General features: G+C 41.6%; 1 protein-coding gene across 1 annotated transcript; it reads left to right on the top strand.

Moving 5' to 3' along the window:
* The first annotated feature begins 1,700 nt into the window (after positions 1 to 1,700).
* LOC137991709 (uncharacterized) lies at positions 1,701 to 2,309 on the top strand. Its single transcript, XM_068836745.1, has one exon. The coding sequence runs from the start codon at positions 1,701 to 1,703 to the stop codon at positions 2,307 to 2,309; it is 609 nt and encodes a 202-aa protein (XP_068692846.1).
* The last annotated feature ends 11,963 nt before the right edge of the window (positions 2,310 to 14,272 follow it).

Here is a 14,272-nt window from a genome sequence, read left to right as displayed (position 1 = left end):
ACACCGTCCTTGGAAAAGGCCAGTTTCAAATTAAGGCGTGGCATTCCAACTGCTCAGAAATTGACCAGTCTAGTGGTGAGAGATTTACAGATCTGCTTGGCCACAAATGGGATAAAGAAGAAGACAAGTTTAGCTTCAAGAAAGAAAATGTGGTTGGCTTACTGGAAGGCGTCTCCAAAAGAAGCTGTCTGAAGTTTCTCGCTCAACTCTGGGATCCTATCGGACTTGTGTCACCCATTACTATCAAGTTCAGAATTGACTTGCCAAGAATTATGGAGTTCGGGTTACAGCTGGGACAACATCCTTCCCGAGAGTATTTAGCAAACATGGTTAGAGAATGTCCAGTCCATAAATGATCTCCTGTCATTTCACTTTGACCGCAAGCTAAAACCAAGCAACGCAGTGGACGTGCCTCAAATTCACGGATTCTCCGATGGTGGTGAGCAGGCTTATGGTGCAGTCATCTTCCTACGGTGGAAACTTGCTGGCGGAAACTATCGTTGTGTTCCAGTCATGATAAAGGCTTTCGTAGCACCACTGAAGAAGAAAAGCATCCCGAGATTAGAACTGTTGGGCTGTCGCACGCATGTACATTACATGTGTAAAGGCATTGGAATTCACCAAAGCGCAGGACTGGGAACGATTCATCAACTGTTTTGTCCTGGATCAGAACCCCACTACGGGAATTCAGGCCCTTTGTATCTGCCAGAGTGGCTGAAATTCAAGAGACCGTTGGGGCAGACCAATTTCACTACATCAAGTCTAACAACAACCCTGCAGATGCTCTGACGAGAGGAAGCCATCTTAATCATCTCATGAAGTGGGTAGAGGGACCATCCTTCCTAGAGTTGCCAGAAGAAAAGTGGCCCAACTTTCAAGATCACACCCAAGTTAACACTATGACGACCTTGAAGCTTTAAAAGAGAAGAAAACGTTTCAGAAAGAGAAGAAAGCCGGTAAACATCGCACTGCCACCGCAGAAGTATGTCCTGAACTAGATCAGCCCGAATCTGAGGAAAATCATATCCTTTTATATTTGCTGAAAACGTGTTCTACGTACTCCAAGATAAGGAGGACTCTTGCCTACGTTCGTCGCTTTATTCACAACGCTCGGAAAATGAACCCGAAGTCAGGGCCCATCTCAGTTCAGGAACTGAAGTCTGCAGAAATCCAGCTTCTGAAGAGGAGTCAATTTCACGTCGACGAAGACAGTTTGGATAAGAAACTGGTGGCAAAGAAGGGTGAAGATGGCCTTCTTCGTGCGCATGGTCGACTTGAAGATGTCAGATGTCTCCCGGAAGAGTTGAGAAAGCCTATTATGTTACCACAAGACCACCCTTTTGTGATCTTGCTTCTGCGTGACCTCCACGAACGACGTGGGCATTGTGGCTATAATAGTTTAATTCACGAGACCAGAAAAAGATTTTGGATTATTGGACTCCGCAGAATGGCTAAGACCATCACCTCAAAGTGTGTCACATGCAGAAAACTACGGAAAAGGCCCCTCAACCAGCTCTTGGGACAGATCCCAAACCTAAGAGTAGCAGCTGGCTTCCCTGCATTCTCGAACACTGCTATGGACATGTTCGGACCAGTACAGATTAAACTCGGTCGCAAAACCCTGAAAGAGGCACAAGTGATCATCTTCACTTGCATGACATCACGTGCGATCCACCGATAAAACCTCAGACGCATTCTTAATGGCCTTGCGACGATTTGCCTGCTTACGCGGATACCCTAATGTTTGCTGGTCAGACCGTGGAACAAACTTCGTGGGTGCCCAAGGTTACCTGAAGGAAACCACACAGAACTGGGATATTCCTGGGGTAAAGAGTGTCCTCTCTGATAAATTTAGCTGCGAGTTCAGGGAATGGAATAGACCACATGCGAGTCACCAAAACGGAATTGTTGAGACCCTAATTAAGTCAGTCAGACAAGCACTTAACGCCACTTGCAAGAACAAAGCCTACTCCGAGGAACAATGGAGAACATTTTTGTCAGAAATCACCTATATGGTCAACGGACGACCGCTGTACCCCAGTTCCGACGATATCTGGGAGGCCCCACAGATCACTCCAAACGACCTACTGCTAGGCCAATACAATCCACCGCCACAAACAGAACCAGAAGAAAGAATCAATCCGCGACAGTTACTCAGGAGTACCCAAAACAGAGTTGCTGATTTCTGGAGGAGTTGGATGAAGTATTTCGCCCCAAACTTGTTACCAAGAAACAAGTGGTTTCGCGTGCGAGATAACATCCAGACCGGTGATCTTGTATTGGACCTGGATCCCAAACACAAAAGATGAGAATGGAAAATGGCGCGTATTGTAGGCACCTATCCTGGAAACGACGGCCTTGTTCGAAAGTGAGAATCAAGAAAAAGAGATGGGGAGTACGACAGACCAATTCACAAACTGTGTTTGATTGCGACAAAGGAAGAGCTCAATGCAGGACTACTCTAGTTTAAATCAATTCAAGAACAATGAACACTAGCATGATTATGTCAGTCTTAAAATGGTTGCTCAATTAGAGCTAAGCTCTTAATTTCTGCACTCGGGCGGAGTTATTTGCGCTAGTGCAGTAAAACTTCCGTTTGGGCGCCAAAATGAAGTCGCAAAGGACCTGACGACGAATTAGTCTATTTATATAAAAAACGTAACGTATTTAAATATTGGCCTTGCATGCAATCAACCGATCGACACACCCACAATGTAAAGAGCCGTGTTATGAAGTATGGATTGCCCAACAGAATTGTAAGTAGAATTTCGCTGCGAATATTTCAGTCTTTAAAGTGTAATTTCATATTTAAAACGCAAATCTTTTATTTGCTTTGCAGTTTGACTGTTGCCGATGACATTTCCCGTTGGCAACCAGTGCAGAAATAAAACGCCGGGTTATCTATACAGCGACTGTAGCCTTTAAATTTAAGTAACGCTTCGCTACGTAAGCGCGAATCACACTGTAACATGCTAAGTCATTGATTACCTAGTTGCTTGGCAACGGGCGAATCTCACTACGATAAACATTTTGCATGTCCTTTTTTCTTTAGATTTTGAAACTAGACGTACTAAATAGTTATCATGCCAATTTTTATCTCAAAATTCCCACGGAAAGTATGATTATTGTAACGTAGTTTTTCGGTTTTCGCTGTCCGCCATTACTCGAACGGCAAATGACCGTGAGCACGGAAAAGGGTTGGGTCTAGCTGGATCGCCTGGGGTCTGACGTCATATGCGCAACGCTCAAAATAAACGCGGCTAATTTCCCATGCCATCTATGAGATGTGAGAGACCGCCGAGTTGCTTTTTGCTGATATTATATACATTACTCCTTGATCGACTTGTTCGCTTTGTCAAACGCCCACGAAGCGATGCGCGTATGACGTCACGAGTTAAGTCTTGCGTGAAGACCGCTTACAAAATAATCGCAGGCTTCTCCAATGCCGTCCGAGTAATGGCGGACAGATTTTTAGCGGTTTTTGGTTGGCTGTTTCCCGACTTATCTTGCTTCTATCGTTCCAAATTTAAATGCATTGTATTATTTTGAACATATTGACTTAATTGACGTTGAAAAAATGCGAAAAGAAAACCAGAAATTTTCGTCGTAGTGGCACTTTAACTATTGAAGGGTAATATTTGAAGTGCTAGTTTTCTACCCATATAAATCATGTGAGCGTTAGCCCTACTGATGGAAATGGGCCCACACAAGGACAGAGAAAAACTTTGATCAGGGTGGGAATTGAACCCACAACCTTTGGGTTAGATCACCGCTGCTCTACCCACTGAGCTACAAGGTCAGACGGGAGCAGGTCATGGGAATTGAAGATGTGCATGTCAATCAATCAATCAGTTTTGCCCTTTTACTCCTCCCGGGGCATAGGCCACCAATAATAACTCCCCATTCTCCTCTATCCTGAGCTATCCTTTCAACTTGTTTCCATGTGTGTCCAGTCCTTTTATTGTCCTTTTCAAGCTCCCGCCGCCAGGTGTTCCGTGGTCTCCCTCTCTTTCTTTGACCTTGGGGGTTCCAGTTCAGGGCTTGACGTCCAATTCTACCAGGTGGTTTGTTGCGTCCTTGTCCATAGGTTCTCATTGCTGATAGTCTCTGGCCAATGGATTTTTAGGATTCTACGTAAGAACTGATTAATATAGGTCTGGATCTTCTTCATAGATGCCTTGGTTGTCCACCATGCAACAATACCGACTTAACGTTTGAGTTAAACAGACGTGCCTTGATGGTTGCACTGATTACTCTGGAGCTCCAGACCTTCTTTGAGCATGTTAAATGCTGATCGTGCCTTGCCGATCCTAGTTTTCACGTCTGCGTCTGTTCCCCCTCCTTTGTCCATGACACTACCCAAGTAAGTAAAAGACTCAACTTCCCCCAGTTCCTCCCCCTCAATTTTGACTGGCTCATCGGTGTCTGCGTTGATCCTCAGGATCTTTGTCTTCTGTGTATTGAGCGTCAGTCCTACTTGCGCTGAGGTGCGCTGCAGGTCCGATGTTTTTTCCTGCATCTGCTGATGGTTGTGTGACATAAGCACTAGATCGTCCGCAAAGTCCAGGTCGTCCAACTGCAACCTCAAAGTCCACTGGATCCCGTTTCTTTTCCGGTTTGTGACACCTCTCGTGAACGGTGATCTAAACCGAAGGTCGTGGGTTCAATTCCCACCCTGGTCAGAGTTTTTCTATGTCCTTGTGTGGGCCCATTTCCATCAGTAGGGCTAACGCTCACATGGTTTATATGGGTAGAAAACTAGCACTTCACACATTACCCTCTAATAGTTACCTAAGTCTATTGAAATTTAAGTGCTAGATGGCCAACGTTTGCAAAAACTTAACCCTTACTTGTACTTGTACATATTCATTGTTGTGTTGGGTTGCCTGTTAATGATTAGCTCCTGGTTCGAAAAATACCCACAAGAAGCATGGCGTTGATTTGATGTTTGTAAAAGCAATCTAAATATTTCATCTCCATCATAAGCGCAGACAGATATCTAGCATTTCACACTATCAATCACGCAGTCCGCACTTTGCTGCGGCTTAACATCGGTCCCAGAACCTGTTGTTGCGTCGATGGATGATTTAAATGAAAGTTTATCCTTTTTCATTGGAAACTAGTGTGAATTTGTGGCCCTGCAATATTCTGCTACAGAGGTCCTAGCCGTCCGTCGCCGAATCCCTCTAATAACCAAAATTTGCCGTCTTCAGTCACAAGAACAACAATACACTTAACAAATTGATGTCAGTTTTTCATGCGTCTGTCCTGTTATTGATCATGAATTTCGCCATAACATTTTCAAAGTAGCTGTGGATCCGCGAGACGATAGCCGAGTGGATCCGCAGACTACTTTGTCTTTATCACTGCCGAGGATGTAGTGCTGGGCATTCGTTCTAGCTCAAAATATCTGCTGTGGTAGTCGACCACTATGAGATAGTGTACATCCTCAATCTGGAATAAGTATGCCGCTACAGTTTGCCACGGCCGTTCGGGAATTTCATGTGATATCAGGGGTTCCTTTGGATTGCATCTGTGGAATTCCGAGCAGGTTAGACAGCTTGAGACCATGTCTTCTATCTGGTCATGCATGTTTGGCCAGAACATCACTTCCTTTGCACGGTTTTGCACTTCCCTATTCCCATGTGTCCCATGTGAATTCGTCTCAGCATCTCTCCTCTAAGAGCGGAAGGAATGACAATTCTCTCGCCTTTGAACACAAGTTTATCCATTACTGTTAGCTCACCTCTATAATTCCACTATGGTAGGACTGACTTGGGGCACTGGTTTCTTTGATGTGGCCATCCAATAAGGATAATTGAAAGAGGATAGATCAGGGTCCTCCTTTGTACAGTTCTGTAGCTCTGATATCAATAGAGTTATATCCTCCAGAGTTGGCAGTGGGTAATGTTTTCGCATCATGGCTCTGGGATCGAGACACACTCGTAAATCGCCTGTTCGCTGCTTTTCTGGCGTTGCGATCGAATTCACCCAGTCTGTTGGCTCACTGACTTTAACTATCACCCCAAGGCCCTCCATTCTCTTGAGTTCCTTTTCTAGTTTGTCTCTGAGTGCCGCTGGGATTCTTGGTGGGGGGGTGTATGACCGGCACTGCGTCTGGTTGGAGGTGAATTTTGTGCACCCCTAGAAAAGTGCCTAAGCCCTCAAACACGTCACTGTACTCTTTTAGCATGTCGTTTTGGTTCTGCCCGGTGTTCTGCATTTCTTCCACAGATAATATTAACTTGATCAGCTTTAAGGAGAGGCACGATGTTAACCCTAAGATTGGTGGTGCTTGTGTGGATACCACACAGAATTCAAACATTTCTTTTCTTTCTGTTAAGAATCCCAACTGGCCGGAGGCACACCAGTTGGCTATTTACAAGTGCAGCTGGGAAGTTGAACCAGGGACTACCAGGATCAAATTCAACGAGTGGTCAGAGCGGGTCTTGAACCCGGGATCTCCAGATCAAGGCAAGCGCCCTAACCACTGGGCCACGCTGCCTCCTCATTCACTTGTACACCCGTATCAAGCTTGAAACGTACTGCTTCATTGTACTAGCCTACATCAATATCCACAAAGACGTGGTTTGAGGATCTGATGTCTCCAGAAATGGTTTCAACAAACAAACTGTCACCTGTTTAAAGGCTAGTCACCCTTTGCTGCCGGACTTGCATATTCTGGCAAAATGATTTGCCTTTCCGCATTTACATGTTTTCCCCATAGCAGGACAAGCCTCTCTTGCATGAAAATTCCGCATTTGCCACATGACTGTACTCTTTCCTTGGAAGGTGTATGGCTGGCTGTAACCTATGGAATGGACTGCCTCAGTGCTGTGTAGCTCCATTGCGTTTAACTGTGCTCTCGATAGTTCGTATGTTTGTGCAATTTCCAAAGCCTTACGAAGGGTTAAATCTTTGCCCTGGTTTATCAGCTTTTCGCGAATTTTGTGAGAATTTGTGCCAAACACAATCCTGTCCCTTATCATTTCCTCTGGCTCTTTGAAAGCACAATCTCTGGCTAAAAGTTGCAGATCCGTTACAAACTGCTACACTGTTTCCACTTCGCTATGAACGGGGTTGTGGAATTTATATCGACAAAATACTGGGTTTGTTCCACGTGTGCTTCAAATCGTTCAAAGCAAGTCGTGAGTTTTTTCTTATCCTCTTCGCTGATGCCTGACCACGTATTGACGATATCTCGTCCTTTCTCACCGCACCATATGAGCAAATAGCTGCACTTTTTCTCCTCTTTTGTTCTGGAGAGCGGGCCATTGAACATCAATTCCACGTGTTGCTGAAAATACCTTCACCTTTCCGGTAAGTTTTCAACCTCCCAATCCATTTGAGGACATTGCACTCCAGCTAAATCCATATTTGAGGGTTTATCTCGCTTCTGACACAATGTAAAATCCTGACTGGTGGCCTTTAATAGCGGGCTGAATGTTATAAGATTATCACTTAAAAACTAAAATGGCGTTCTCCTGCAAGTATTTCTCACAGCTTGGTTGCTAAGCCCGCATAAATTAATAAAGGCGCGAAACCGATAAACTATGTGCATACATAACAAGCTTCGAAACGGGTCGTTCCGCGAACTGAATGAACCTCAAATGTAATGAAATGTAACTGAAATGGACGCAATTATTGAAATTGATACAAGTCAAAATACTAATTCTGTTTTATTGAGAACTACTCTGAAGATGACAGCGACAAGGAAATAACTCGACAAACAACATAGACGCCGATATTGCAATTCTCTGAAGGCAAAGTAAAAACATTGGCACCGCGAACAAATAGCCTCGAGCTCATACCATTCTCACAGTAAATAAATAGCCTCACGCTCAGTGTACCATTAACTACGAAAATATTTTTTTTTAAATCGATTGCGTTCTTTCGTGTTTTATTCTTAAACATTTTGTTTATGTGTAATGGTCTTATATCCTTTGTTCAACTAGCCATATAATTTAGCGTTCGTGGTCATTTCATCATTGCTATCTGTTCTAGTTTTAGACGATTTGATATCATCAGTGGAGACTGATTGTTAATGATAATAAAGACTCGATTCCAAAGGAGAAACTTACAGGTCTCGATATGCAAAAGGTTTTTACTTTGGTTGTGATGTGCGGATGCATCGACATAGACGCGACCGAGAACCGAACAGATTTACAGAGAACGGCTAAGACGTCTATTTTATAAAAGCAGAAAAAGGAGGAAACTTGCTCGAACATATTTGATTCCAAATGTACCGAGGTCATCCACATTTCATCGTATTACTAGGAGATCACTCACTCGTAAACACAAGTATAGCAGCTTCCTCAGGTATGCTTTTAAATCAAAGATAAATGCAAATGGAAAGTTAAATTCAATACATCATGAATACCCGGTATGATTTATCAAAGACTGTTTTTAAACGTCTGGTCCACCGCATGGCATATTGTAAGTTCAGTCTTGCAAGTACATAGAAAAACAGCCTAGGAAAACCCTGGTCCACATCTCAGATTGATCCTTGTAAAACAATCCATGCTCCTTACTGTCAAGTTGATTTTTTAGTACTTGGATCAAATGCTGGTAGTCAATGTGTAGCTATGTCGCTATGTGCTTTTACATTTAATTATGACAGGAAATTAATTATGTCCCCAACAGAATTGGTAAATATTATGAATGTAGGAAGTGAACTCAACACTGCTATCAAGTTTATCGAGACAAACATAAGTTAATGTTAACAGAATTACCTGCAGAAGTCATGCCGTTCAACACACAGATTCATATTCAATACATTCCAAGTTATATACTGGTAAGGTACTTGGAAGTTGCCCAATAGGTTTTGCTTACTGTATGTCTTTTATGATTGCTTTCCAAAATTTGATCAAAGAGAATTGTAATAATTCTTTTATCTTGGGTGCATTACTGTGAGTATAGTTATGTTACAACAAATGATATATTTAAAACATTTGTTTCTCATGCTATGGATTTATATGGCATGGCCATCCTCAAGAAATAGTCTAGAACTTGTGTACCTCTGTAAGTAAACTATGAATAAACTAGACGCTCTGTGAGCGTAAACTGGGTTGCGTGTGGTCCATGTTTAACAAAAACAGAAGGCACTGAATTGGGTGGTATTGAACTGCAGCGTTCCAGTTAATTTTTTCAAGTGGGGCATCATGTAGACCATTTGAGGGGCCACTCAGATGTCGTGCCAGTAGTGGCCCTTTGGCTCACACATTTACACGTTTTGAGGTCTTTTACATTTTTGAAGCTTTGGTGATAAATTCATTTCAATGATAACAAAACTAGCCTGCAAGCAAGCTCTTCCGTTGAAAATGGCGCGCGATCGAAATACAGGGGCTTAGTAACTAGTTTCTTTCAAAACTGCTAACCAAGCCCTACATTTCGACAGAGTGCTATTTTTCAACGGAAGAGCCTGCTGCAGGCTATAACAATAAACGCTCTTGTGTAAGACTCGTGCGTTTCTTCTTTAAGTTACAAAAAAAAAACTAACTGCAAATTGCTCTGACGGACGTTTTCCTGCATGTCATGCATGCCTTGCAGTCGCACTAAGGAAACGTTTATTCCACACACTAAGGAAGGACTGTTCTTTCCGCTTCATAATTCCTCTTCTTTTCAGTCTATTCTGATGCCAGGTCAAACATTATTTTGTTACGCACCAAAAAGCATCGCAAAAGCCGGGAGTTAACAGTAAAGGGCAAGCCAAAAGACAGATGAAGAAAAAAATAACAGTTTTTATATAAAACTCTGAATTTCGAATTCTCAGCGAAAGATTAATGACAATCGATCGTAAAAACACCAAAATTTCTGCAGTCTCTCAAAAGAAAGAAATTGATCACGTGCTAAGCAACCACAAATTTGCACGTGATCATCATGTGTCAAGGTTCTTGTTTACATTGAATGAACTACAGGGAAGAATGTTAATCGTTCGTCGCTTTCAGCGTTAAGAAACTTCCGTCTTTCGTTTTTCAATTTTTTTGTAATATTTAACTGAATATTTACATTTCATCTGTCTGGTCAGGATGTCTTCTTTCTAGGAGTAATGCGGGCTGGGCCAATCCGAAAATAACAAAGAAATGAGAATTCGTCGGAGAGGAAAATGCGACTAAATTTCTTTGTGCGTTGTGATGCAAATTTGTGACAGAGAACATTAAATTACAAAAATATATATTCCACTCTAAGATCGATACAAAATCTTTATTTTGGGGCATTCATTTGGACAAAAAGATGCAACACCTAGCGAGAAATAATACTCCAAATGAATGGGTTGAAAAAAATCAATTAAATTCCTTTAAGGGAAAATTAAAGAAATATTGTTGGCTTCTTAAATTAACAATAACTTCATTTTACACTAGAGTGACTAAAGAAATCTTTTTCTGACGATAAAAACTATGACTACCTATTAATCATTTGCCAGAAAGAACACGGCTACAAATTCCCGTCATCTTTATGAGGAAACCTCTCGGGTATTTAATTTCAACCCACTTATGCAAATTAGGGGGTGTTTACATGAGTTCGTATGGGCCTCCATGCATTTCTTTTTATGCGTTTACATGAGACCGGCCAGAAAATGAACTTAGACTGTTCTGACTTCGCCTCGGTGGCTGGACTGAGAAGAGAACTTCTCGTACCGGTCTCGTGTAAATGACAACAAATCTCAGACCGGGCCAGAAATTTCAAGCTGTATGCTTTTGGGTCAGCCATATATTTATTATACAAAACACATCATTTCGTCCCGAAACCAGCCATCAAGCATCTCGTCCCAGTTTAATGTAAACGGCTGCAAAAAAGTTATATTTTTACAAGTTGATACCGGTCTGAGTTCCTCCCGGTCTCATGCAAATACCCCCTTAGTTAAGCTCGAATATTACACAACACGATGAATCCATAACGGCCAAAAAATCTAACAAAAGCCTTTTCCAGCGTAACATTTATAGCAACATACTTGCTATTAGAGGCAAAAAAACCCTTCCTATGCGTGCGTGTGAACAAGAAACACAATCCGTGTCACAAACCATATGCAACTAGACGCTCCATGAGCGTAAGCTGGGTTGCCTGTGGTATAAGCTACACAGAAGGCACTGAGGTGAGTGATATTGAACTGCAGCGTTCCGTTAAGTGGGTTGGGGGGGGGGGGGGGGGGGAAGGTAGACCATTTGAGGGATCACCGAGACGTCATGACAGCAAGGGCCAAAGTTCACTCGTTGAAATATTTTGTAATGTTGTGTCCCGTTTCAGGTCTTTACTTTTAACCTTTGGTAATAAATTCAGTTCAAAGATAACACAACGCGCTCTTGACTGAAACTCACTCTTTTCTTCTTTAAAAGGACTATGTTACTCAAAAAGATATAACTCCATGATTTGGGTTGCAAGGATGGCGCAGTGGTGACAGCACTCGCCTCCCACCAATGTGACTCGGGTTCGATTCCCAGACTCGGCGTCATATTGTTGGGTCTCTACTCTGAACCAAGAGGTTTTTCTCCGGGTACTCTGGTTTTCCCTTCTCCTGAACATTTGACTTAATTTGTTAATTTCAGTTTACAGTGTCCCCAATTAGTGCTCTATCGCTAGAACGACTAGACACTTGATAAGTTGCTTTCATTTCTCTTTTTCCACAAAATGTTCAAAATGTAAAATGAAACATTGCAATAGCCACTTAGAACTGTTGAGCAACATAAAAGAAATACTGAAAAAGGAAAGAGAAGCATGGATGGACATGAATGTACAAGATTGAAACGGATTACATTTGGGTAAAAGTCGGCCAGACGTTTTTCAAAATTATGGCAAATCGCGTGGATAAAGGTCGTTTTTACTCGTGGATATATCCACGAGTTTTGGTGGGGATCTTTATGTAAATTTGTCACTCCAGCGTAACCAGAAGTTCGATCTAATTAGCCAATCAGGATGGATAATCACAAAACAGCTGTGACTTCCTGTTCGCTAGGTTGTGCGCCGCCACTGCTGTTTGTGGCTTTCTTCGTAAGTGTTTAATTTGAGCACCTTCCGCTGCATTTAGAAGCAAGAAACTGAAGAATTGAAGAAATGGCGTTCTTCAAAGGTGAAGCATAAGATTCTGAACAAGTACACATTGGTGCAATTAATTGTGCACCGCCTTTCACTCTCCAACGCGAAGACTTTAATACATGTCGAAATGGAATTGACGGACACATGGTGAGAAGACTCGAGAGGACAGCCTCTGTCGATCCCCTAAGCTCACGAGGGTTAATAAATTCCATTTGGAAGGTGCTCATGGATTGTGTACAGATACATTACTGAGAAATCCTTCTATAGCACTGTTGCAGGCTCGATTTGTTCAGAAAGGATTGAAGACACTAGAATGTACCTCAGATGGTTCATGCTTCTTTTCTTCTGTTGCCCACCAGTTATACAATGATCCTTCCTATCACATGAACGTACATGCTGCTGGAGTCGAATACGTCAGAAACAACCGTCAAAAATTTATTGGACCCATTACAGAGCAATTGTGGGTGTGTTGTCACATTAACATACATGGTGTGATGCACTTATTGTCCAAGCAGTTTGCTATGTATTAAATGTTACAATACATATAAATGAATCCATTTAGGGGTTGGGACCAGTGACTGTTATCAGTCCTATAAGCGGACAACGGTTACTAACATTGGACACCTAGAACACTATGTTTCAGCAATTCAGTTAGATTATTATAATGACAGTATTTCAGGTTATGAAATCAGTAGTGTTACCAATGTCAACAATTATTCAGAGGTAATAATCGATTAATAAACCATGGCCAAAAATGATGTTACTGTCAGTATAGCTTATATGAGAGAATCTATCAAGCGGAAGAGACAATATGAAGAGTTCAGGGAAAAGAAAAACAATGCAAAACACCAAAGAAGATCTGAAAATATTGAAGCAGCAAGGGAATATGAAAAGCAAACATTTCACAAGGGTAAAGCTTCCAATCCAAAACATATCAGAGAACTAAACAGAAAAGCACAGAACCATTTAAAGAAAGCTATGCAGTGCTCAAGGCTAAACCAAGCTGAAAATTTTCAAGGTCAAGATTCTATTAGACATTCCATGTCAAAAGTAATTCAGTCTTTTCGTGATAAGATAACACATGGCCCTGAATATATATGCACTTACTGTGATCACTTATGGTTCAGACCATCTGTCTCTAAAAATAAACATTCGCAAGGTTTGTTGAAGGAATGTATAACTGGCACAAAAAGTGTTAATAAATACTAAATGGATCTGCTCTACTAGCCGCCTAACCTGATGACATCAACAATACGACCTGGCAACAAAAATCAGACTTTATTCAAAATTACCCTGTCATCTGTACTAGGAATTTCGAACACATGGTACAGCTCTTTATAGAGGATGTGTTAAAGAGTAATCTTATGCCTATTGGAGAAATGGTAGACTTATTTTACAGGGTTGAATTCCAGCAAAGGGGATCACACTGGAAACGTTGAAAATTTACAGGCGTATGTAAATCTAAATTCACAACTTGTAAATTACAATTTACATGTTTCGTAAAATATATGTAACATGTTTTTGTTTCGTAAATAAAATATACATGATATTTACATCTTTTGTTGATTCTGTAAATTTATTGGAAATTGGAATTTACAGGATCCTTTGGAAGAGTTACATTTGAACAAAACATGTAAATAACATGGAAATATTTTAATGAAATGTATAGTATTTCTGTTTGTAAAATTCATGTAAATTGCTGGGACGAATCATGCCGCATAAGGAGCCGCACAATCTTAACAACTACCAAAACACGGCTGGGGCATCCAGCTGAGAAGCCGAAGTAAAACTCTGGTTTCTCAGCTGGATGCCCAGTTCCTTGCAACATTTCATTCCCATTGTATTCCTTTAATCTATCATCGCAAATCGTTTGAGGCGTGAGATTTCACGGAATCATGTCATTATCAGAGGGCGTTAAGTTAATAAATAAAGGAACGGTATAAAATAATCAGATGTACCTTGCCGCCAGCCCTTAAAATAGCGATGAGAAAAAGCACTCTCCGTATTCCAGTAACACAATTACAAAGGATTCTGACGATATATTTTATGTATGCCGGGAAAATCCAAGAGAATCAACGGTTCCACCGTTTCCTGACAATTCCGGATATTTTTTAAGTGAAGAAAGACTCTCAGGCAAGGCGTCATTTCCACGGATTTTTCTCGATTAAAGGAAAATACGTTCATTTTGATGTGGATTATAAAACTTTAGAGTAGGTCGAGAATGAACCCACTACAACGTGAT

Source organism: Montipora foliosa, chromosome 2, assembly GCF_036669935.1.
Source record: "Montipora foliosa isolate CH-2021 chromosome 2, ASM3666993v2, whole genome shotgun sequence".
Taxonomy (NCBI): domain Eukaryota; kingdom Metazoa; phylum Cnidaria; class Anthozoa; order Scleractinia; family Acroporidae; genus Montipora; species Montipora foliosa.
This window is presented reverse-complemented; position numbering and strand designations above follow the sequence as displayed.

What these genes read in the sequence shown, in the direction of transcription:
- LOC137991709 (XM_068836745.1), top strand. Translation starts at nt 1,701, where the DNA reads ATGGCCTTGCGACGATTTGCCTGCTTACGCGGATACCCTAATGTTTGC.